At 42.6% G+C, this 25,755-nt stretch overlaps 1 protein-coding gene across 2 annotated transcripts in view; it reads left to right on the top strand.

The window, feature by feature from the left end:
• Nucleotides 1–25,755, top strand: part of CRMP1 (collapsin response mediator protein 1) — a 50,548-nt gene that overhangs the window by 3,223 nt on the left and 21,570 nt on the right. Inside the window, exons 1-4 of one of the 2 annotated variants that reach the window (XM_085309587.1) lie at nucleotides 11,613–11,696; nucleotides 13,663–13,751; nucleotides 18,443–18,627; nucleotides 20,563–20,727. In XM_085309587.1, the coding sequence (XP_085165713.1) occupies nucleotides 11,694–11,696; nucleotides 13,663–13,751; nucleotides 18,443–18,627; nucleotides 20,563–20,727 (442 nt within the window). In that variant the 5' untranslated portion in view covers nucleotides 11,613–11,693. Of the gene's footprint in view, nucleotides 1–11,612; nucleotides 11,697–13,662; nucleotides 13,752–18,442; nucleotides 18,628–20,562; nucleotides 20,728–25,755 lie in introns of those variants that run through there. The other variant, XM_085309586.1, reaches the window with a different exon arrangement.

Here is a 25,755-nt window from a genome sequence, read left to right as displayed (position 1 = left end):
GCCTCCCGAGGAGCGGGGCCCGCGGAGGCTCGGCCGCCGGGCGAGGCAGAACAAAAGAGGGAGGGGACGAGCTGCAGCACGACGTGCCCCCGCCGCCGCTGCCGGCCCCGGGCAGGGGCAGCGCGAGGCGCCCCGATGGGGCGAGGGGCGGTGGGGCGGGGTGGGCTGGGGGCGAGGGAAGGGGGGGAGGTAGGAGGATCGGGTGGGAAAAAACGTGGAAAATCAGAGAGCGCCATGATGCCAGCACCAACACCTCTGCACGCTATTAATACATCAGTGTGGTGGGGATCAGAAGTCAAAGAGTTAATCATACCCATCCTCTTCCTATCTGTTCCTATCTCCCACTAGAAGCTCTTATCCCCAAGCAATACTACAATAGGTTGTGGTTTCAGCACCAGAAAGAAAGGATCTGGGTCTCCGGATGCAGTGTATTGTTCCCATCAGACACACGGGGATTGATAGAGGCTGAGGATAAAGAATAGGCAGAGCTGGCGGGGGGAGAGGAGGATTTCACAGGAACTCTCGCCCAGTTGGCCCCACAGAGTCTTCCCCAGCCCCTGTGTCACCCTGGAGGCTGGGCCCCGTGTCCTTTCACCAGGCCAGATCAGCAGGAGCCAAGTCACTGCTGCGGGGGCACAAGGGGCAGAGATGAAAGGGGAAGCGGGGTGAACTCCAAAGAGGCTTCAGTTCTTTGAGCTTTTCCTGGAAAGCTGGCACCATTCAGGGTATCTGGAAGCAGGTCAAGCTTTAATAGAAAGAGAGTGGGTTAATGTGTGGGAGCGGTGACTTAAACCTGATGGAGATTGGAGGGACAGATTTTAAGAAGGCTCTTTACCCCAGGAGATGGTAAAATACACTTTTGAGGAGTTATTCTAGCCAGTGTTACGATATTTGCAAACACTTTAGGGCCTTCTCATTAAAAAAAAAATCCTTTAACCAGAATATTTGGACATCAGTGGAACAGTCTCCTTCTAAAGAAGGATTTTACAATACCAAACTAGTGCATATATAGAGTTTTACACTATCAACAGGTTGTATTGCCTAGTGGCCAAAGCCCGAGTCTGGATGTTACAATGACTCTTTGGGTGACTGCTCTTTCCACCATGGGCCTCACTGGCTCGCTGTGATTTATGGTAATGCAGGTACCTCTCTTTGCTCACCAGCCTTTCCCCCCATCCTGAGGAGGGCACTGACTGCACTCTGCATGTGTGTTGTGTTCAGGGAGATGGCTGGAGGTTTATTTGCAGCAGGAGTGTAAATGGTTCCCATCCATAGCTAGCTATTAGCTGTCCAGTTTGGAGTAGAAGAAGAAACTAAAACAGTTTAAAACATTTGCCTTGGAATCAACAGCTCATTTTAATCTTTTCACTTCTCACTAATTTCCTTTTCTGCGCAAGTGAGAGGATGGCTCATAAAAAGAACCTCTGCCTATTCTCTTTGAAGCGTCTATAGATGAATATTCATTAACACTAGTGTAGAGTTTTATGACCAAGTCAAAGGCATAAATTAACATTTGTGAAGCTGGTAGGCATCAGACATGGATTGCCTTTTTTATTTTAATGTTTTACACTTCTGTCCCTTCTTCCTCTCTATACTTGTGCACACTCCCATCCCAAGACAGCCCACAGGATCTGTCTGCATGTTCTGAGAGCCCTGTTCCAGTGTGGTAAATTAGATATTTTATCCTGCCGCTAAAGAAACACATGGCAGCTTCAAAACTGGTGGGCTCTCAGTAAATGTGATAGCTCTATAAAGTTATGTAACTACAACAGCAAAGACCAAATAATATAAAAATATCATTTGATTCTGCACTTATTGTTCCCCCAGCTCTGGCTGGATCTACATAGGGATATTTGAAATATTTATACAATATGTATAAAATATATCTATAAAAAAAGAGATTTCTGACTGAAATAGTATGAAACTAWTTTTTGGTGTCTTGTGTACTGATATTTGGTTGTGGATTTTCACATACTAAACTTGCATTCCTCACATAGGGGCCAGGAGGCCTCCTGAATGTATATGGAAAATAGCACCCAGCATTTGATGCTAGACCAGCTTTGGCTGCCAGTGGGGTCTTCAGCAGTCTGTGGTCAGTGCAGCCAAACAGGAATTCTTTACGAAGTACATCCGTGCCAAAGGCAGTCTCTGCAGTCACTGTTAACTGAGAAATTTCCCTCTGGGAGTTTGCTCTGGGTCAGGTCTGTAGCATCAGGGATTTTGGGAAGGAAGAAGTAGGGGAAGGTTTCAGTTCCAACCTTGCATCACCCCCTGACCCCTTCAGGCTATCAGCAATGCCTGGCTGATATCCCCTTCACCTCTTCCTCCGTGAAGTGGCTCCATTCCCTTCTCCCATTTCTCCCAGAAGTGTCTAGGACACAGAGGTACCATGTTCCAGACAGGGCCATTTTTGTACAGAGCAGCTCCCTGCCCTCATGTACGGAATCTGCCTGTGCTTTTCATTTCAGCCTCTGAAAATTCGTGTCATGCAATTTGTTCTGTTTGTGAGTCTCCTCCTTCCCCTCCAACCCCTCTCTCTGTCCTACCCAGCATCCTGAGCTGACCTTAGCTAAGCCTGGGACTCCTCTAATGTAAGGTGCTATTCAGTTGTGTGTCAGGCTGGAGAAATCAGGCCCCTTTCACTGTAACTACTTTGGAAAGAGCTTCTGTCTTTGTCTTTGAAGCACCAAGAAGACTTCTAGGTAATGTAAAATAATGACATACTGAAGCAATAAGTGTAAGCACTTCCAGTCGCATCCTCTGCTCTGTATCGAAGTCCTTGGCAGGGAGGTCTCACTTCCCTGGTTCAGGAGTACGAGAGGGGAGGGGACAGGGACTACATCTGCAGAAGCCTATTTCTTGGTTGTGATGCCTGGCTGTCGTACACATACTATCTCTGAGGTCTTTTTCCGTACAAGGTTGCAATCTTTTCTGCATCTGTTCTGCAGCCATGCTCTCATGAAGACCAGATTCTCCGGGATGCATTCCCATTGCTTTTATTTTTGCTGTTACACCTCTCCTGTGTATTATGGGGAATCAACGCTAGCTGAAATATTTGTTGCATATTATTTTGCCTTTTGTGTTTTGGTAGCTTTTCAGGCAATTAAGATAAGGCCTCAGCCCAGATGAATTCAGAATTATATACAGAGCACACACGAAGAAAACATGTGGAATGCAAAATGCACTTTACAGGACTTGTTAGTTCCAACAGTGATCGCAACCATTAAAACATAGAGTGAGCTCAGTGAAGAGGAAGTGTGAAGACTATGCTACTGAACAAAGGAAAAATACACAAACGCAAATGCAAGGAGTGATATGGAAGAGAAGAAAAGAGAAGGGAATGGTATTTCTGGGAATGGTCCAAGAGCTGGCACTTGAATGGAGGAAGGAGGTGCTGGCTCCTGAGCTGGCAGACTGTAAGACGTGAGGAGACAGAGAGCCCAAAGATGACATGTAACAGAGGAAGGGTCTCACTATTGAGTTCAGAAAGCAAAGAGAAGAATTGGAACTGTATGAGAAAAAGAAACAGATTCAAAAAAAAAAAAAATGAAGAGAGGGTGGAGAAATTCAGAGGAGTGGGCACAGTGAATTTGTTGTAGCCTTTTGAATTGATTGATAGCTGAGAAGCTGAGAAGTAAGCGGGCTTCAGCTGAAGATAGCAGAATACTTTGAGAGGGGCGGGGAAAAAACACTGGTCTGGACTTTTCTGATGTGAGACACATTGGTCTGAAGCTCACTGCATAGGATCAAGACAAGTAACTTTCTCTTTGATCTGAGTAAAGTTTTCAGGCAAGGTGTTCTGATGTGAAACACCAGCAATGCGTGAGCAGCTAGTTTTTCAGCTAATTCACTTTGGACATCAAGGGTGACATTTTGTAGAAACCTGAGGCATGGTGAATAAGTACCAGGAATGAGGAGTGTAAGCCCTGGTTTGAGTATGGATCTATTTCATATCTCTCTTCACCATGCTATTTTCTCACGTATCTTTGTTTAACAATATGAAACTACATATAGACTGGTGTGTGACTTGCTGAAAGCATTTGGAAAGCCTTCTTCCTGCTGGGCATGGGAAAATTTTAGAATTTCTCAGATGTTAGCGCAGGATTTATCCTGACATTTGTTCTGTGTTAAAACATCTAGGTCTGGAATTTGTAGATCACTTCTAGCTCTTCTATGTGTGCTTAATACACAAAGTTCCTTCTTTTCCATCAGAAGTTGCTTAAGAGACTTGGTTCCTTTTGGTTTACTTCTCTGCTCCAAGCATTTGTGAATTCACAGTGTATTGTACAGGACTTGACCTTCTCTGGAGATACTTTAGTTGGTTCAGTAGAAGTCATTCACCTAATAAATAGGTGGAGTTGCTTAAAGATATCATCCCATACTTGCTCTACTCAGTCCCCGAGGTTACTCAGATTAGCTATCTCTTCAAAACCAAATGTATCTAGAAGAATGTCTCACCAGAACCTAGTAATTCAGACTCACAACACATGAGATCAGATGTTTCTCACTCTGACAGTTCAAGGAGTTGCCACCTCTAGCTCCTGCTCTTCCCCTCTGTCAGAGGGTCGTGAGAAAATGCTGCAGAGGCTGCAGCACATAGTGTGCAAGGAGAGAGTGTGGGAGGGGGGTTTCTTTAGTGACCTCTTGAAAGGAACTGACAAAGATGAGGGAATCAAGCTCCTCTTGGCAGTGGCACGTGGTAACACATGGTGTGGCCATAAATTGTATCTGAGAGTGACCACATAGCTTCTTTAGGAGGGCCAGCACTACAGCGCTGGAATGAGTATCCAGGAAAGCTGTGAAATCTCCATCTTACAGGTTTTCAGGACTAAACTGGACCTGATCTAGTACTGGCAATAGTCCTACATCAAGCAGCAGGTTGGACTTCCAACTACTGTTTTAATGATTCTGTGATAAGACTTTTTCTTTCCTTTTTCTATGAGAGAGTGCGCCCTTGTTTCTATTCCATGAGAAATCTGAGGTCTTAAATTACATTCACAGTACGTCTTTTCGGTGACATTTCTACCGAGATTGAAACCTTTGGCAGAGGGACAGAAAGAACTGTTCAGGGCAGCGATTTCTTTAACTGCCACAACAAGTTTGTCAGTTGATGCCCTTAGCTGTGTACGCCAGTGTTTTCAGCATCATGGTTACTACCAGTGGGAATTGAACTTCATTTTGCTGGAAGTCATGCAGGTTTGGAACGGGAACAGTTGCTATTTGAGAAGACAACTGATGCAGTGAGGTAGTTGTTGAGGAGGTCTGAATCTCCCTCTCCCAAGTGCTGAGAGTGACCACTGAGAATGCACCGCCTTCCTGACAGGATGAGGGGCTGGTTTTCTGATATGTCTTTTTTTCTTTCATAAACAAGGAATGAAAGGGAGAAGCTTAATTTTCTTTTGTGGTGGAGGGAGGTAAGGGAATCGCTTGGCTTGTGAAGCACCCAGGCATTATGAGAATTAATTTGGGATAAATTCCATGCTACTTTTGTAGGTATGAGAAAGATGGAACCAAATGAGCAGGAAAATTTGCAAGTTTCTAATCTTGATGCATATAAAGATGGTGGCATTGTCCACTGAGACACTGATTCTTCAGATTTACTTTCCTTATCACTTGATGCACTTACTGCAAGATGAAGTTTAGAACTGTAGGATGTGTCTAGATGAGGTTTATGGGCCTCAGTTCTTATGTTGTTACAAGTAAAAAATGTTTTCACTGATTTCAATAAAACTTACATTATGTGTAAAATCTTTTCCTCAGTAATAGTGTGGACACAAGTAAAGAGAATAACCTTAGGCCAGCCTGTATGTGGCTTGCTAGAGGATTACGCACAGTGCTCAGAACAAAGCAGCTGTGGAAGGATGGTTCATGGACCAGTGTTAGGAGGTGGAGCAGCAAGCATAGTGACTTGTCATGACTTAAAGAAAAAGTTAATCTACGAGGCAACATGACTAAAGTTGTCTAAGTGCATACAACATGTATCTATAGCCATGGCATTTAGTTGATCATGAATTACTATTTCTAACATCTTATTCAAAGACGTTTTCCAGTATTCTGTTTCTCTTCAGTTCCAGCTCCTCTGCCAGAAAGCTAGTTCCTGCTCCTCATGCTTTGAGCCAAATTCTGTCCACTTGTAAAGTTGCTGACTGGTGCAGCCTGGTAACCTGATGCAGGTTTCTGAGTAGAGCTTAGAATCATAGAATCAGTAAGGTAGGAAGGGACCTCTGGAGATCATCTAGTCCAACCTCCCTGCTCAGCGCGGTCACCTAGAGCCTGTTAGACAGGGTTGCATCCAGTCTTTGATTCAGTGGCTCATATAGCTAGCTTTGCTGAATTATGTTTTCCCTTCCAAGTTTAACTTTTCCTGTGAATGTCTTGCTGAGATTTTGAAATCAGTTCTAACTGACATAACCTGGGCATATAACAACACCCAATGCAATGGGTTCAACCCCCTCCCACAGTCCATATTTTGGCGAAACTCCTCCTGATGCCACTGAATATTGTCATTAATAAATTGTCTGTTGTATTGCTATTCTAAAAGCAATGACATTTAAAGAGAAGAAAACCCCATGGGGTTTATAGCTGTAGGAATAGCCCTTTTAGATTGTATGATTAAGGAGTGAAATTGCTAGCTGAATAAAAAGCAAGGTCTCCAAAGGGGAAACAAAAGGAACATCAGATCTTTTAAATGAATAAACATGAACAAATACACTGGCTACAGACCAAGATACAACATAACTACAGTCAACATAATCATTCCTAAACGAGGAATGCTTTTGCTAAGAAAAAGTTCCTGAAAGCAGGGGTCCCCATTAGTGGGCTAGCAGAAATGATGCCTCAAGCATACAATGATTTACAAGCAATTCCCTGAATTGATTCAAGCATCACCCTAGCCAAAATTTACTTCCCATGGAGAGTAGCCTAGACACGAGGATTCCAGCAGAAGGATAGTGTTGATTAAAAACAGATCTTCTATAAGCAGACGGCACTTTATGAAATCCCATTTACAGCTGTCTTTGATCCTCATGAGAAGGATTTTAAGCAAACATTCCTCTAGGGAAGGATGTCTTTCTTCCTTTGCCATTAAGTTAAAAAATGATCCTTATTTGTAAGTGCATTGCTAAAACCAAGGTAACATAACTGCATTGTAGCACATCTGGTTCTGAATCTGGCCAGGTCTGACAACAGACAACCAAATATATGAGCAAAAGAAATCTCTCTTAAATCTCTTGTTTAGCAGGGGAAATAACTCTGCAAGAAAGAACGTACAGAAGCACAAAAGGATTCTGGATGTTGACCTCCACTCTCCCTTAGTGGGATTTTACCTTTGAAAAACTGTTCTCTAGCAAATGTTCATATTAAGATTTTGTTAGAGAACACAAACACTGGCTCATGAYTCCTAGACTTTCCCTCTAAAATGGGGATGTCATGCCTGTTCTAACTCTTAGCGGCCTTTTAAAAGACTTAGCAACAAAAGATCTTACCTCTCAAATGCTAAAAAAGTAAAGATGAATGCCTTGGCAGGCTGTGTGATAACATTGACTAATGCCTTCTTCTGTCTACTGGCATCTTCTGAACCACACATATTTATAGGCAGAGAACTGAAAATATGAGCGGATTTGGAATATCAACTGATTTCTAATTGCTATTCTGTGTAAAATCCCTAGTCATCTTCAAGGCCATTGACTAATCTGGATTTTAGAGAACACACACATTGTTGCTCTGGAGATCTAAGGATAATGGTATATTCTAGTAAATCCTTACAATTATACAAAGGATGAAATTACTGTCGAGAGTGTTTCCTCCTCCTTTACAGCCTGAAAAAATCAGTGTTGCAAAGGTTTTCTCAGCTGGCAATGGCTGCAACTGCAGCAACAGTGAAAGTTCAAATCCAAGAATGAAGCAATACTTAGACCCTGCTGAGTACATTACATGAATTTTATTGTAGTTAAAGTAAATTTCAAAGCAAACCACAGTTAATTACTGTGGCTTGATTTAGATCTGAAGACGTTATAGACAGACATCCCTTTAATGGAAGAAAAGCAAAAGTATAATAGCATATATCAGAGTTGCAGTCTGGCCAGATACTGCTATTTTATTAAGGTGTCACTCTTGCAATCTCATTGACTATTTTTATATGGCTAGAAAAGATAGAGCCAATTTTTTCTCTTTATTTTTCAAGCTCCATCTTGTATAACAGGGGTGTGGTTTTCTGTGAAAAGTGTGTGCAAGTGCAGTATAACGGATTTTGATACAACAGAGAAATGTGGGTTTTACTATAATGTGTGGTGGCTTATATTTTGTCAAAATGCACCAATTTGAAATCATATTTGTTCAGTAAATCTTTTATCAGAAGGTGGTTGCTTTGTTTCTGCTGTTACTGTGCTTGTCAGTACTTCTAGAAGCCCATTGGCAATTGCATCTGTAAAAAAATGTATTTGCATGTTGTTGTATGTTGTGTATTTAAATATTTCTAGCTCCGAGTGGAAAAGGTGAATGTAAAAATGAATAATTTTAAATTTCTTGGTAGTTTTTATTGCTCTAACAGTTCAGTCTAACATTTGGAATCACATTTTCAAATAACCCGGAGCTGAGTGCTTTACCGACAAAAGGAATTTGGGTTCGCATGTGAGTGTAGAGGGCCAGTGCCGAATTCAGGCTCGCAGCGGGGTTGAGACTGTGGCCATCCCACGGGTCAGTTCAGAGATTGTACTTGCCTCTGCTGGGCTTTCTGGTGCCCGGGAGTGTGGGAAAATGTGGACRTAGTCCACCAGAGCTGAGCCGAGCTGATTTGAAAATACACAGTAAAATGGGAAATTTGTGGGAGCTGCGTCAGCCACCAGCTGGCAGGCGCTTCGTGCCGCCGGTGCCGTCAGGCGGACAGCAGCGGGCGGAGGGGGAGCGCCCGCCGCGGTCTCAGCCCCTCCTCCTGCAGCCAGCGATGCTGCGGCGTCGCGGGCTGGGCTCCGAGGCYCTGCTGCCAGATTAAGCGGGAGAAGCTAGGCTGAGATTAGCCAAAAAAAAAAAAGGCAAAAAAACAAACAAAAAAAACAACGGGKGAAAAGCAGCGCGCGGGGTTGGAAGGCTGCGGGCCGGGCCGGGAGGGAGCGCAGCGCCCACCGCGTTCGGCGGAGCGGGGCCGCCGGGCGCCGGCGAGGCCGGGGCTGCGGGAGCCCCCAGCCAGGCCTCGCGGCCGTGCTGGTGCTGCGTCGCGGCCGGCACGGGACCCGGAAGCAGACGGCTTTGCACGGACGTGGCTGTGGCATGCAGCAGGGGTAGGTGGAGGAGCAATGCCTCAGCTCCGAGGCTCCTCAGGCAACGCTGAGCTCGCAGAGGTCTCGTGGGTGCTTTCCACACCTCCTGCGCCCGTGAGCACAGGGTTTTATCCTTAGGGCAGCGCTGGCACCTAATAAATTGTGTGCTTTGTGCGTTCAGCGTGCCGTCGCCTCTCTGCTTAGCTGTGCTCCCGCTGTCCGTCCTCGGCGGCCGGAGGGAGGAGCGAGTCTCAGCGGCTTTCGGCGGCTTGCGCGGGCAGAGCGGGAGAGCTGAGCCTGCGCTCGGCTCCGGCTGGCATCCGCTTGCGCTCGGCGCTGCTCCGCCAAGAGGGGAGGCCAGACAGCACCCYGCTGAGCCCCCCTACTCTGAAGACTCCCTCGGGAGCCCTGGAGGCTCAGGAGCCAGGGCCCAGGTAGCTGGGATGTGTTAGCTGGTTACGCTGGTGCAAGCAACCCTGCAAAGGTCTACSCTGTCACCAGCTCCTGAGTTACGAGCGTGGTGGTGTTTCTAGCGCGAGAGCTCCCRGAGGTCATGCTAACAGCTGAGGCCCCACACGTCTGCGGGCTAGGCACAGAAGCGCCCTGCCTCGAGGGATTTACAGCTGGGAAGGGGAAATACGGTCCAGCGCCGCATGATTAATTCATGAGCTTCAGCTCCCCCCTCGCTCCCCCTTCTTTCCCAGAGGTGCTCCAGAGTGTGACTGTCCTCCTCTCCAGGCTCGGCTGTTGTCAGGGAGAAGAGGACTTTGGTCTCCAGTTTTTCTGGACGTTTGGTGCTTGGTAAGAAAACTCCAAGCAGCCTGCCTGACATCAGGTTCCTGGTAAATAATAAATGGCCCCTGACCATGCGCAGACAGGCTGCATTTCTAGGGAGTCTGACCTACTTTGCAGACCCCGTATGTGTCCGCATTCCCGCCCAGGATTTCACTGAAGCAAGTACYGTTGACCTGAAACAGTGCGGGAAGCATCCTGCCTCCAGCTGACGCAACAGCGGTGCAAGACGGCAGAGGCTCTTTGCATTTAGGCTTCACCTCTGTCTGTGCCTGAAGCCTGCACTTAGCGTATGGAAGGGGTTGTTTATTCACATGTTGGCCAGGCTTTACAGGAAAGTTTATTTCAAAAAGAATTCACCAAATTGCTTGTCTCACAGTTATTCAGTTATGATTGTATAAATTTTTCCAGCATGCTCAGGAAATGCATCTATTTGGGTAGATGTGCGCAGACATTTGGTACCTCTGCTCTTGCAAGCACAAGCCACTTCTGGCCTGGAGGAGGGTGGATAAGGCAGGGCTGTTTGGTTGGGCACCCTGAGTGGCCATAGGGCACTGAAATCCAGCGTGGGTTGATTGTGTCCATCGGCACCATCAGCGTAAGCACACCCTGCTTTGCTTGTACTCATGGCTTGTAGCAATCTGTAACGTGTCCTACAGCTGCTCTTAAAAAGAGCTGGATGGGAAAAGTTCCAGCAAAATGCTTTTTCTTCAGGATTTGCTGATTCACTGGAACTGAATTGTTTGTCACAGACGTTTCCACATTTATCAAGTCCCGATGAAAGCTGGGCAAGGCTCCACAGAAACCTGCCTGGCAGCTCGCCTGCCTGGTGGCTTGGCAGACCTGAGGAGCAGCCTGGGAGCCAGGGGCTCCCCGTGCTGCTGCTCAGCGGCAGCCTCCTCTCCTGCAGCTCCCTGTTCCTGAGCGGGGCAACCTCAGCCGCAGACCATCTCAAAGTCAGACCTATTCCCTCTTGCAAAGATTCGGAAAGGCTTTCATTTTGTTCTGAGTGAGGAGATGACAAGAGTTGAATGTCGAAAATCTCTGTAAAGTATCTCTTTCTTAGCTAGAATTTCTTAGAACATCTGAAATTCTGAAGCAGGCTTGCCTTTCTAGCTACACAAGCAGTCATCCACATGGATGACTCATGTAACTGAGTGTTTTCTTGAAACTGGGGTTGCATCCTTTTTAGTTTCAGATTATTCTGGCACCTTTGGGTGCTCTCGCAATAGAATACTACCAGAGTCGTTTGGTAATACCTAATTTTGCCACTTTATATACAGTTCTCATATATGAATATATATATATATAWAATTCTTTTGTCTCCACTTATCCTTCTGGGGTTGCATTTCTGCTTTACTTTAGAATTTCTTATTTTCCCAGCCTGTAATATTTGTTTCTATTTATTGTGYGTCATTTTTTGTTTTAAAGGGAAAAATGTAAAGCATCTTGATAAGCATGTGGATTTTTTTGATTCATCAGCAGTAGCAGATGCAGTGGCCTGGTAACATTCCCTGCTCACGTCAGTGAGTTGTTGCCTCCTTGGAGCTGGACAGTGTTAATGTTTCAGGAGGCAACTGAATGAGTCGAAAAAGAGCTCACAAGATGGTGGTCTCCGCGGGTCGGCAGGCAGTGTAGTGAATCATCATGGTGAGGAGATGCAACTGCCAGCACATGGCAGAATAATTTATTACCTTTCAGGCTGCTGATTCACAAATCCTGCAATTACGAGTGACAGTGAAATAGCTGGGAATAAAACACGGAGTGTGGGACAGCAAAATCCAGATTGAGGGCTTGCAGATGTCCCCGTCCTCTAACGGCAGGTCCYAAGGGCAGGTTTCACTGTAGGTCCGGCCCTGGCTCCCCAGTCAGGTTCACCTCGCTGCTTCAGCACACCGAGTGCCTAATATCTGCTGCGTACATACTCTTTTCTCATGCATTGTATTTAAAATGTCTTTATAAAAGATGTCTGATTTGTCCCTCCTCTTTTTTCTAGAATGATACAGACAGCTATATAGGCTTTGAACCTGCAAAAGACTGAAGTACAAGCTGAAATTAAAGTAGATGTTCAACATTAGGCTTATAACTGAACAGTTATGCTGAAGAAAGACTGTTGTAATACCCCTAACTCTGATTTAGTATTTTTTATCTGTAGTTTTCAAAGGACCTCTGTATCATTGTCCTGGTTTTATAACATAACAGCTTGTTTAATTGTTTTCTAAACTGGGAACTTGAGATACATGTGCTTTATATGAGTCATGACTCATCCTGGAATTGAATCAAGAATTGAGTTTGGAGTGAGGAGTGTAAAATATGGGGCAAAATGGAGATTCTTGGTTATTACTTGGTGAGCAAAAGAAATAATTTGCAATAGATAGCTTTTTTTTTCCCCTCTATGAATGAGAAAAGAAGGTTCTGATTGCTTTWGAGGTTCTCAGCATTCACAGTCACTGGACAAAAGCCTTTCCAAAAACATTATACATTGAAGTTACAGGCTTTCCTCGTSTCTGGGTAGGTGGTAGGGTACAGGCATTTCCAATGTGACTTCTTTAAAGAGGCAACTCAAATACTGGTTCTCAGGAATATACTATGGTAAAATCTGCTTTCTGTAAAATGTATTTTTTGCCAGCCTGGTGTAACCATTTGAATTAAGAAAAATGAGAACAGATGATTGTTGTGAACAGCGTCCCAATAGACTTGATTTTGAACAGTTATTCACAGAATGAATTTTTTGCTTAGTGGCTCTATAGAAAATACCAGGACACATTAGCTCTCTGRTTGTATGATATTTCAGGTCAACCTGTCTTTGGAGACTGTCCTCCCCTCCTCACTGAGCACAAGGATAAGAAAGGATAAGAAATGGAGTGGGGACTCTCAGTATAGGCTGCCCCCCCAACCAACCTAATTAATATGCTTTGAAATGCATCTGCAGGAATCATAAATCAAGCAGTAATTTATTCTTCATGCCCTCAATGCCAGCGCAGAAATGGCCAACTAGAGCCTAGATTTCCTGTTGCGTCTCCGTAACACAGTAGAGGATATGTGAGCTGTGGGCTGTGCATCTTGGCTGCTCTGGGGAACAGCTAAGCAGATCCTGCTGAGCTGGCTTGCCTGAAAGTAGCTTCCACAGCCAAGGCTTTCTGCATTACAGAGCTCAGCAGCCTCTTTGTACCTTGTCCCTTCCCAACCAAGCTCTGTTACTGCTCCAGGGCTGATAAGAGTCCCAAATAAGTCAATCTTGGCTGTTCTGGTGTTGAGCAGTTTATTCTGAGGGAGTTCTTTTCCCTTTTTGGCCTCTGTAAAATAAGGTGGCAGCAAAAGAGGGGTGTAGCAGGATGTCAAGACCAGAAATTATTTCTACAKGCAATAAATTCTGCTTTGAGAAAAAGACAATTCGATGATCACTGTTTCCCAAAAGCCAGTTAGAAACGCTCTGTGAAACTATGTTTTTCCCCTTCATTCTGTATGTGTCCACCTGAATCTGTGACATGGATCTATAGAATGAGTGCTTTGATGTCAATAGCTTTGTATATTATATAAGCCTGTTTGGTGTCATCAATTCATTGTTATGTTTATTTCAACAAAACCACATTTCTTCCTTTTTTTCTTCCCTCAGAGTGACCGACTACTCATTAAAGGTGGAAGAATTATCAATGATGACCACTCCTTCTATGCAGACATATACCTGGAAGATGGACTTATAAAGTTGGTTTTTTAAATATTGAACTTATTTGCATGCCTATTAGTATAGACTAATGTGATTTCTGATGGTGCTGACATAAAATCTTGCAGCCAGCATCTTGGCTCCTTCTTGATGTGGGATGATAGTAGTGGAGTGTTTAATTATGAAATTCTGCCATTTTATCTTTGCTAAGATTAGGTAAGCAAAAAATTCCTTTACTGTAAGTTGAAGATCCTCACTCCCTGAACAATTTCTTCGAGATAGTCAAGCATGGGCAGGCAAGCAGGTTCTTTCAATGTAAGAAGTAATGGTAAGGATGAAGTCTGTGTGGCAGGAGGCTCATTACTGCGTTTTTTTCCCTGCACCTAAGCCGGGACAGATGCAGCCACACTGTACAGGATTGTGTGCCGCAGAAGCATGCCTTGTGTTACACAGTGCTGATGGGCACTAACCCCTTCTTAGTTCCCTTGATGGTGAATTCCTAAGTGCACTATGTTCTGTGTGTACARCGGTGTTGTTCATTGCTCATGTGCGTCTTTTCTTGCTTAGAAAAGGGCATTTGATCTTTAATCTCTGCAAAATTAGAAAGAGAATCCTACTGATGTATCAGGATGTAAAATACAGGATATGGGAAATTATTCCTTAGATGGGTATGAAATATGTGTTACTGACAGCTGAGGAAACAAACAGTAACAGAGGTGCCTATTCATCTAGCTTTACTTGTCCTACGCYGATCTGGTGGAGATGAGGGCCTCCTAGTTTCGCTGGGTTATGCAGTGAGTACAGGCATTATGGTGTACACTAGGATCAAAGCCTTCTTTTTGACTGCCAAGCTTTTCATTAGTGACCTAATCGAGTTTGGTCTCCAGAGACTGCAATTTAATACACAGGAACATAATTATGATTATCTAGTAAATAATTCATTACTTGTTTATTTTAAGAACTGCTTTTCCTAAGTAGATATCATCAGATTAAAAGTCTGCTTCTTTATATCTGTGCCTACTTGCATCATTCACAATTCAGGTTATTATAGCAGGAAAAAATGTAAACATTTGTTTCTAAGGACTATGCAGCTTTCTTTTTAATGCTTCACTCTGATTTTCCTGCTATAGTGTTACATGCATTGCAGAAATGGTAAAAGGCACATATTGTTTTAACCAGAGAAGGCACAAAACTTCCGAACATCATTTTCTTTCTTTTTTAACAGCAACAATCAACCATGTTGTATTCTCTCTCATAGGTGTTTCAGTTGAATTTTTCTCTGTTTTTGTTTGGTCAGATGCACATTTTGAGTTATGGTTTGGAAGTGTCTGATTGGATTTAACAACTAAGTGCATGARATGCTGAGAGTCTGAAACTGATGTGAATTTTTGGCCTTCATACTAGAAGAGTACTTGCATTGGTTCTTGCTAAGCTTGCAGATGCCCTGACATTTAGCAGCCCTTTCTTAAGCACATAGACTCCCTCTAAAATCCCTGTGTGAATCCATATATCCAGGGTGAATCTCAGAGATAACAAATATTAATATTAACAAATATTAATAATGAATAGAGGGACAAGACCTTAATTTTTAAAATGTCTGTGTCTTTGCATGAAGAAGCAAATTTGCTATTCAGTATCGCGAGTTGTGACTGATTTCCTGGATTTAGATGACCTGGGAATTTCCTGTGTAAGCTGTGAAGAAGTCCTGCTGGGAGATACTCTGTACTTAAATTGTGAGGGCACCCAATTGTGAGATGGGTATGAGTCCTGCCTGAGTCTGGTTCAGAGGATAAATTCTGTGGTTCAGGAAAGTGCTGTATTTTCTGGGGTTGATCTCCTTTAGTTTCTCCAGCCAGAACTGCCCCTTAAGTCTAAATATTTAACATAGTTATTAAATGTTGCTTAAGATCCTTTGGAGCAGGATCTTGACCCACAGCCGTTCGCGTTTCTGTTGATGCCCTGACTCTCCAACACCTACGCCTGTCTGGCCCTTGTTGTCCGCAAGAGGAAATGAGCCCCGGCCTCCGTGCCAAGCAGGAGGGCACCTTGGCTGGTGCTGGCTGTGTCCCCGCCAAGGGAGACCGGCGGGGGGTCAGTCTGGACTGGGGCAGGCTAAGGAGCGTGCAGGGGGGCAACCGGGGCTGGGGCTCCAGAGCTGAGCCCACGGCAACCCGCCCGAGAGACCTGGGCCTTCGCAGGTACCCTTGTAAGAGCTGAAATAGCTCCACTGACTGCTGGGGAAAATTTTCAGTAAGTTAAGCTTGTGAAGAGCTAAAGCTCGATCTTTCCATTAAGATTTTACGCAGCTTGAATATGACAGAATTTACCAGCTTTAGTGGAGATTAGAGACTGTATCAACTCCCTGTGAGTCTGAGTTTTCTAGTTAGCTAAGTGCTTTCTGGTGCACCAGACTATCAACTCAATCATTAATACAGTGCCTAGAATACAGTGATCTGCGCTACCGCATTTTTCACCCACGAGTAACTGAAATCTGTGCTTATTAACACACACTATTATTAATGAGTGAGCAGCTCAGGAGCCCTAGCATATTTCCTCTTCCTCAGTGCCTAGTCAGAAAAAAGCCACYGTGGATGTCAGTGAAGATCACCCTTGTCCTAGGCTGAATCTTGATGCCAGGGCAAGCGATGAGGCTGGCTCCTGCCAGTTGTAGCGCAGCAGCATCCTCGAAGACCATCTGGCCACATGTCACTTCAGCAGAGGTGACTTCTGCAGTCACCAAATATACTGGCAGATAGTGCTTGTGGAAGAAAATAAGTAAATCGCATTTATATTTTTGTATAGATTTTCTTTAATATTATATTCAGAAGGTGTACTTGGAATGCTGTTCCATTTTTCCTATTTAAAGGAGATAGGTAACAGATTTTTTTTTCCACTTTYGTTTCTTTTGTCACACACTATACAGAGCTTGAGGAATTGTTCTGATTAAAATTTTAGGTATGGATTCAAGTAATGGACATTAGTGTAGCACCACAATTATCCATTGGCCCACATAACTTTATACAGCCTATCAATCTGCCCACTGACCTTGGGTTGGAGTGCCTGTGGTAGGTCCTTGCAACTCAGACTTTAGCAGCAGAGGAGCCTCTTGCAATTTGTTTGTGCAATTTGATGTGCTTCTGGGTTTTGCATACATGCAAGTTCCTGTTCATTAGCACTCCTCACCACTGTTAACAAGTTATGACATGCTCCCAGTGCAATATGTGTTGATGAATATTAGACTTTAGAYGTGAAGCCATTCGGCTTCATGCCGTGATATTGTCAGATCCCACTAGCTATCCACTTTTAGATTTGTTCAGCACTGAGCGAGCAAGCCCACAAGTCTGGATACTGCAGGGGAATTTGTTAATTGAGTGACTGTTCTTCCCTCCAGGCAAAACCTAGAGCACTGGGGGAGCCAAGCTGCTGGAGGTGACATTTTGCATAGGATATGAAACAAATTCTTGACCTCTTGGGGCTATTTATTAACTCTGGTGGTTTGGCTAAATTCCAGTCTGAATAATTTTCCCTGCTGTTTTCACTGGTTTTAATTAACGATTATACTCCTTTTCTGTTCTAGCTTGTTGCAATTGGCTGTTAATCAGTTGCCRTGCCTTACTCTGTAGGTAGGAGCTGCACTGTAATAGAGGAGAAACAGCTTCAGCRTCTCAAATATCTGGGGTGTTTATTTAGCTGTGGATAAATGTTAGTTTATCCCAGATGAAAGGAAATGAAGACACAGACTGTGTGTCAGTAACATGAGATATCTAAATGAACTTTAACTATCTTAGAGGTAGCTCTAGCCCCAAATATACTAAGGTGTAGCAGTGCAGGGATATGGCTACCACACAGAACCATACCTTTTCCTATTTGACAGGAAACCATGTGAAGAAGGCATAAAAAATGTAATGTGATTTAAAGTTAAGAGTTAATTTACCCTGAGCTGGGTCCATGAACACTAAGAATATTTTATTTGTAACTGTCTGGGTTTGTTTAATGTCAGCATCGGAGACAGACTGATATTTTTAAGAGTTAAAAAAAAAAAAAGTTGATTTGGAAAACTGAAGGAAAAAAATGACAACAGTTAATGTTATTTCTATACAGTTATGCAGGATATTTCACTTTGTAATTGTAAGAGGATGATGAAGAATCTGTGACATAGCAGAATAGAATTGTTTAGGTCTCAGATATATATTTCTATATCTTAGAAAATGTAGATTTCTTTTTAAGGGTAAATCTGCATTAGCTGGTTGCAAGGTAATTATAACTTCCTTCAGATACGCACCATATATTTACAGTGCCAGTCTGCCATCATTTTGACCTGTCTTTTTCAGTTTCTGGTTAAGAACTTAATATACAAAACCAGAGCCCCCAACAGAACGTTAACTATAGACATCTGTAATTGTTTAAAGATTGGACACTTAAGTCTCACCCTGAAGTGTGTAAAAAATACTGTTTTTATGGCTGGTGCATTATAGCTTCTTTACTGGCCACTAGAGCAGCACAGAGCAACCAGAGCACAGGGACCAGCTAAGCAGGTTTGCAAACACTGTTCTGCCAGAGCAGTGCAGAGCAGCCAGAGCACATATTTGTGTTTTCCCTCTCCTYCATGTTCGCAGTTCTTTCTGCCTCTTGTATGGTCCCATGGTTCCTCTCCCCTAAATGCCTCAAATAGCTTCTGTCTCCTGTGCTTCTTTGTTTAAAGAAGATAATATTGTCTTTCCTTACTGCCTAGGCAAATAGGAGAAAATCTCATTGTTCCTGGAGGAGTCAAGACCATAGAGGCTAATGGGCGCATGGTTATTCCTGGGGGAATAGATGTCAACACTTATCTACAAAAGCCCTACCAAGGAATGACTGCTGTTGATGACTTCTATCAAGGCACAAAAGCAGCACTAGCAGGAGGCACCACCATGATCAGTGAGTACTGGAAATACTAACTCTTCCCATCCCAGATGGAAGCTCAGGTAGCACTTGCAGGAAGTGGTAGCTACAGGAAGTTTCATCTAGATTTTCTGAGGTCTTCTCCAATGATTCTTCATTTTTCTGGGCGTTGTGAGATTTGAGATCATTGTGGCTCCAGAGTTGACCTGAAAATGAACCTACACYCAGAAAGAAGCAGCAGCATGGGAAAATGTCCCTTGAATTTCCCTCTTAAATTCAGAACAAACATGAGGAATACTATACCTACTCGTAGAGTCTTTTTAAAAAAACAATGTCTTTATGAGACAACAAATCTGATAAAGATGTTTTGTTCTTACTTAGACACTTCAGAGGCTTTGGAAATGACAAGGTCCTTATTTATGAAATTGGGTATGAGACCAGGAGTTGAGAAAGTTCAAACCGGAGATGTCCTGGAAGAAGATCCCTTTTGGTGGAAGAGAGAAGTGTTTCTTGTTGTTTAACACCCTTCTTCTGCATGTCAGATTGCAGAACAAGATTCATCTCTTTCCTCTCAGCATTTACTTGTCCTAGTTAAGACTTTGTGAGGGAGTTGTTCAGGAGACATAAAYTGTCATTCCTTCCTTGTGCAGAGGAGCTACCCAATAAGGTTTTGCTCCTACTGAATTACGGGATGTGGCTACTTTTCCTGAGTGGTGTTGTATGCTATTGAGCAAATATAAGAAACGCAATACACACAAAATACACTGTTATTCATTACTTTCGTAATAACTTTTACAGTGTATGTTCTTCAGCTGAGGATCATGTGTCTTTATAGCCAACTCAAAGATTCATTACCATATTCTCRATGTGGATAAACAAATTCACTTTGAGGCTAGTGCACCACATTTGCACAGTGTAATTTCAGCAAATATGRCAAGAGACCAGTGATTTTCCCTCTACTCTCTTTCTGTTGTCTGTGTGGCTCACATTTGTGATACTGTTTTAAATAGGTGCTCCAAWGTAATCATGGGAAAGCTTATTGCTTTGCTGACAAAGTGGCACTTAGCTGCTCATGCAGTTAAGTATGTCTGCATCAGTAAAGATGCTGATAAAAAATTTCTTGATGGATAATAGTTGTRCTTTTGGTTTGTTTCTTGATTTGAAGTGCTTGTGGTTATCCTGATCACAACTGGATGCTGCTTAATCAAAGGCCTGAAGCTCATACATCCACTTGTGCAATATAATGTTTGTAAACACCACCAGTAAGCCCTTAGTGTGTTTCCTTGCTTCCTTTTGACCCAGCTCTGTCAAAGGATAACTATATATATGCATGAGTAATCCTGTCTTTACTTGATGTCATTCAACTTAGTGGGATCACTAGATGCAGCAGGCCTTAAGACAGCTAAGATGCGTAGCTTCAGCACACTCAATCTGCCATGTAGTGTGGCTGAGTGTTTATGCTTTACATCTTCTCTGTTCAAATGCTTAGCTGTATTCCCAAATCTGTCTGCTAGGAAAACATACAACATCTCAGTTAATTTATTGGTGAGGCTGAGTGGGCCAATCCAGTGGCTGTGAGGAACTGGTTAATAATAAAACTAATTATGAAATACTTAGAAATAAACATATCAGCTAATAAATGCAGATAAGCTTAGAACTTGTGCTTTCTTAGAGAAGAACAAAATGAAGAACAAATGTCCCCTAAACTGTGGGATGTTTAGATCTACACTTGTGTGTTTATTCACTGTGCACCAAACAGGTTACCAGGCTCAGTTTTAGCATAGAGTGTTCCACAAAATCTGCTACACCTAAGACAGCAGAATGAAGCTAGCAGCCTGCAATTACAGCATACACACAAAGTGCCTCTAACGAATGCTGTCCTAGATGCTGGAAGACTAGTTACAGTTACAGGCACCTAGGAACTGTGACCAGTAAGTAGTCTGACTAATGGATGCTGAATCTCTTTTCCAGTTGACCATGTGCTCCCAGAGCCTGGATCAAGTTTACTGACCTCCTTTGAAAAGTGGCATGAGGCAGCTGACACCAAATCCTGTTGTGATTACTCTCTCCATGTGGACATCACTAGCTGGTATGATGGAATTCGAGAAGAGCTGGAAATACTGGTGCAAGACAAAGGTTAGTGAATGAAAATGAGCAGGATTTGTGTTTTTCCTGAAATGTCATACAGATGTCAAATTTAGAAGTATTTTAATGAATACATCGTCTAGATAAGAAATGCACAGATACAAGGTGTACTGCCCAAAATTCTGCACTGCCTTGGATTTTTGTATTCACAAAGAGCTTGTGAATTAGTGATAATCAGCAGCAAGGCCCCTGAAGGGAATGGGCTTGCCAATGCAGGCAAGGAAAATGAAAAACATTGATGTTATCAGATAGAAATATATCATTTCACACTTATTGTGCRTGTGGAAATAATTACGCAAGGTTCAGGCACTGCATAGTTAGGTTTTGTTGGAAGATAAAACTCAGAGCTCAATATTTAGGGTAATCAGCATGGTCATCTCAGATCTTCCATTTGATGATTGGAGAGAAAGAGACACATAAAGGTAGCAGTTCAAATTTTAGCTAGTCTGGAATCTGCCCCTTTAGCTGCCTCGAGCTAAGGCCACATATCAAGGGCCAGATTACCACGTCTGAAAAGCTAACATCACAGGCTGTTGCTCATTTATTAGCAATGGCTGAGGGTACTTTMTATGCTTAGACTAGAAATTATTGTAAAACATGTTTATATTTTGAAAATGGGTTCATGTTTTTTTTTTTGTTTTTTTGTTTTTTTTAAAAAAAGGACAGTTAGGTTCTAAAGTTAGGTTCCTAATATTGAAAAAATGTCCTGATTTTCTCAAGTGCTTATTCTCCTGTGGCTTTTCCAAGAAGTTACTAAAAATACTTTGTGTCAAGTCTTACAGAAACCAGGTCACTTATTTAGGAATCTATTTATGACACTTATGGGCTTGATTCAGTTCAATTAACTACTGTCACATGAGATGCTGTAAGTTATCCTATCTGGACTCCACCTACCGCTCCAGAATAGCGTAGATCAAAACTTCCAGAAATCCTGTCCCACACCTGCCAGCTCAGTGTAAATGTCTATTATATAGCAGTAGCACCAGATGCTTATGTGTGGGCAGCTGAATCTAGCCTTCAGAAAATAATAATTTTGATCTAATTCCTTAAAATTCTGCCAGCTAACATGAATTTTCTGCCTAGAGACATATCTTTTCAAATATTTTTTGCTTCAAAAGTTCTKTGAAAATTTATGCGTATTAATTAGGAAATGAGACTGTACCATTGGTAAATCAGAATGACCCTTGTGTTGGGAAGTCTAAGTTAGGTTTAAGCWGCATCCTTTGCAAAGTGTAGGGCTAGTAATGGATTAGATTTTAAAATTCTCTTTATATAAAAATGTACTGCCAAGGTAGAAGAACAAAGTAAAAACTGATCTTTTGAGTGTGCAGTTGTTCACTGAGATACTACAGAAGTGCAGTCACATRTAAGAATTCATCCTGTATTGCAGCATGGTAACAGTACATTTACTATATAATCAGATTTTAGGCAACAAAACACTTCAATCAGCAAGATTAYGTATAATTTGGACAAACAAATTTTGTCTTACATAGATCTTTATAATATCGGTGATTTTTTCATGGTGATGACATCTGCCAACATTGATGGTGCAAAATTTTGTGCCATTCTCCTGTTATCAGCTTTGATAACACCATTGTAAATTAGCTGAATGGGCTATCAGGGAAGTATATGTGGCTTATTTCAAAGGTTAGCTGTTATTTTGTAGAGTCAGAGATCACAGATGGCTCAGCACTCCCAAATGTGCCTGAGGGCTTACGTTAAAATCCTGGTGTGGACAGTTGGGTTAATATCTATTCTCCAGCTATTGAAATGTGAGTTTTCAATAGAAATCTGAGCTGCCTTTCACTCTTCAGGGGAAGCAGCGATCTGTTCTTTGGTTCCTGACCAAGGACGTGTGATGGGGTTCTCAGTGGCTCTTTGATGGGAATAGCATTAGGAGGTCACCTTTGTTCTCATGGAGGCTGCAGTGTATCTCCAACCAGTCAATGTAAATTACTCTCATGTGTCAGGAAACACAAAGTAAGGGAGGGTAAGAAAGCACAAACACAATAGGAAATATTTCAAAAGGGCAGGAGCTTTCAAATTAATGGATAATATCTGTCGATAATGGGAAACATTTGGGCCAGGTTGTTGGTCTTGATGTCAGTGGAGAGATGCTGTTTTTTCAGCTGAGAATCTGGATTGCATTTGTTTTCTGCTGACTGTCTAGTGAGTTATTTAGCCAAATATGCGGCTGAGTGAATCACATCTCAATGCTAGCACTGGTGTGCCTAGTACTGTCTCAGTATGAATCACAGGAGAGCTTACTGAGCTGCTGCTGAGATGCCCTTGTCATGAGTTATAATTGAACAATTAATCATTTTTAAATCAATACAAAGCTGATTTAAGGAGAAAGGCTTTAGAAGGTCTTGGAGATTTTGTAGAACCAAATGTTGATCATAAAAGATTCAGGCTTGTAAATTTTCAGCAGTCTGTCTGTGACTGTGACTCACACACATGTAAAAGAGCAAAAGCCTTGAACTCTACTGATGCAGAAAGCTCACTGATTCCTGTAACTACTGTGATTCGTCACTGTTCAAAAAAACTTGTAGCTGTGCCTGAAATTTGGAGAGGATTCTGCTGAGTGCTCCTGGTGCTGAGAACCAGTACCCACCTATGACATTAGAACGGATGTAGTATGAAACAAATATTAAGCATTAAGTTAAATCAGTGGACTGGATCTTCTCTAATTCAACATATTTCCTTCCAGTGACTATACATAGACATAAGCATTAGGCAGAGAATCTGATCTTGGATATCTATGTATGTGTACTGATTTTATTTTATTTTGGTATCTTATAAAAGGACTCTATTTGCAAGATAGGACAATTTAAACTGTTTCTCCTGCTAGCTGCAAAGACAGCCTGTGAGATGCCCTTCTGCTTTCTGTGTATCTGATGGCCAGGAGCCAGGATTGCAGGTTCACATTAGATTATAGTAGTCTGCTTCTGCGCTGTAGAAACTGTAAATAAAGAGGCAGTTCAAAATCCTGCGATGGGATCCCATCTGGGATCACTTCTACTCTCACTGACTTCAGGGAGAACATTCACTTAAGTGGGAGAAAACTCATACTCCTTTCATCATGGTCAGAAAAGGGCCTAATAAGATACAAAGGTAAAAAAAGAAAAGGTGAGAGAATGTATATTCCTTGAATAGAGGTGTCTTCCAACCACAGTGCCCAGAGAAAAATGCCGTGTTTCCTATGGGACTGTGATTAAATTAATTACCTTTGGCTAGATCTCTGTGGATAAGGGAGAGCTATATGTAACCTTGCTCTTTGCTTATAAAGAGATGTATACGAGATGGTCTAACTGCTTGCCATCACAGGAGCTAGTTTGCATACCTTGAACTAGCCCGGATATGCCTCTCCCATTGCCTCATGCATACATAGCCAAACATGCAAAAAGGTGGCTCTGAGGTCCAGGTGTGGGTTTGTGAAAAGAAACCAGAGCTTTCCTCAAAGACAGGTTGGACATGTGTGCTAAACATCATTAAGGTGGTGGCAATTGGTCAGAGGGAGGCTATAAGTATTGGCCCCAGTGAAGGTGCAATCAGGCTTAAAGATTTCAGAGCAGGAACATATGGAGCACATTGAAACTGTATAATGAGGAGTAGGCTGAGTGATMACAGTTAGTAAAACTCAGGTGTGGTTCTAGGGAATATGAGAAATAGGAAAAAATGTTATTCYTTCTGAGATCTAAAAGTCTCATCCKGGGGGGATCTGGCAGCCCCAGTGCTTGTGTTGCCTGGTGGCACTTGGGACATGGATGTCTGCTAAAGACTGGCAGGGCTGATGGGGTCCAGCAGCTTGCACTTGATTTACTCTGCATGAACATCAGAAGGGAAGGYTAGCTCTTGCTCTGTGTTTCTTCCTCAGCTACCTTGGCTTAACAGGAAGATACAATAACACAGATTGTTTCCGGGTTTTATCCTGCATGAAAAGTGTATCCTTGAATGTTTTAGGCTTGAAATTGTGAATAAGCAAATTCTCTGCCTGAGCATGAGCAACTAAACCCTCTGCCTGAGGGTGTATCTGCACACATCTAGACTCATGAGAACATTACATCTTCATCAGGCAACCTTATTTCTTTAATGTAGCCAGCATGAATAACATGAACAGCTCTCTTTCTTTTTCCTTCTGCCCCAGGAAGCACAGTTTTCATAATGGCTATTTTGAAACACAGCATATATGGCTGAGATGGCTTAGAAAGTACTTTCTTTTAAGCTAGAAAGCTCTGAGATCAGTCCCTATACCGAATTGAGGAGGCTGTCAGTAGACTAAAGAGGCAAGTTTATAAAATAGTATGATTTAATATACACAGAAGATATCAACATAAGATGTGTTTGGAATTCCCATTCCSTTAGACTATGAAGCTGTGTAATCTCTCTGGGCAAATTTTTGAAATAAATAGAAAAACATGTAGTGATTCAAATACAGTTGGTTTTTGGCCACCCACTCAACACTAGCATTTCTTACTGATTTCTAAAATTTGGAGCTGTCGTCTTTCAGAGTTCTGTATTATTGCCAAYATGAATCCCTTCATCTTTGGAAGATGGAAGAAAAGATGTGGCTAACCTCACTTGTAGCTGATTTCAAACTCTGATTGATTGATTTCATTCATTTCCAGTGTTCATCTTTGACTAAACTGGGCACTTTGAGCAGCAGGGTCAAGAAGAAGCAAGTCCATATGCAAATTCAGATAAACAGTTCCCACAGCTTCTCAGCACTTGGGGGAAATTTAACTAAAAGCATCTTGGCTAAACAGCTTATATACTGAAAAACACAATTTCAAGTTAAACTGAAATGATTTACAGATTCGCTAAAGAAAACTAAAAATTTCTTTCTAGACTAGTGATTCACAAAAATCTTAAACTTTACATGATTAGGTCGTGCTTATTTTAGCCACTCGTATTTTACTGCGATTTTGCCACAAGCAATCCTATGTGCAGTTGAGCTGRGTTGCTCCAGGGCTGAGTGCAGGCAATCCACAGGAGTCCAAAGAGAAGAGGTCAACCAGG

Source organism: Rhea americana, unplaced genomic scaffold (assembly GCF_003343005.1).
Source record: "Rhea americana isolate MKP2758 unplaced genomic scaffold, rheAme1 scaffold_30, whole genome shotgun sequence".
Taxonomy (NCBI): Eukaryota; Metazoa; Chordata; class Aves; order Rheiformes; family Rheidae; genus Rhea; species Rhea americana.
Note: the sequence above shows the minus strand (reverse complement) of the source record. Positions and strands in the feature narration are given on the sequence as shown.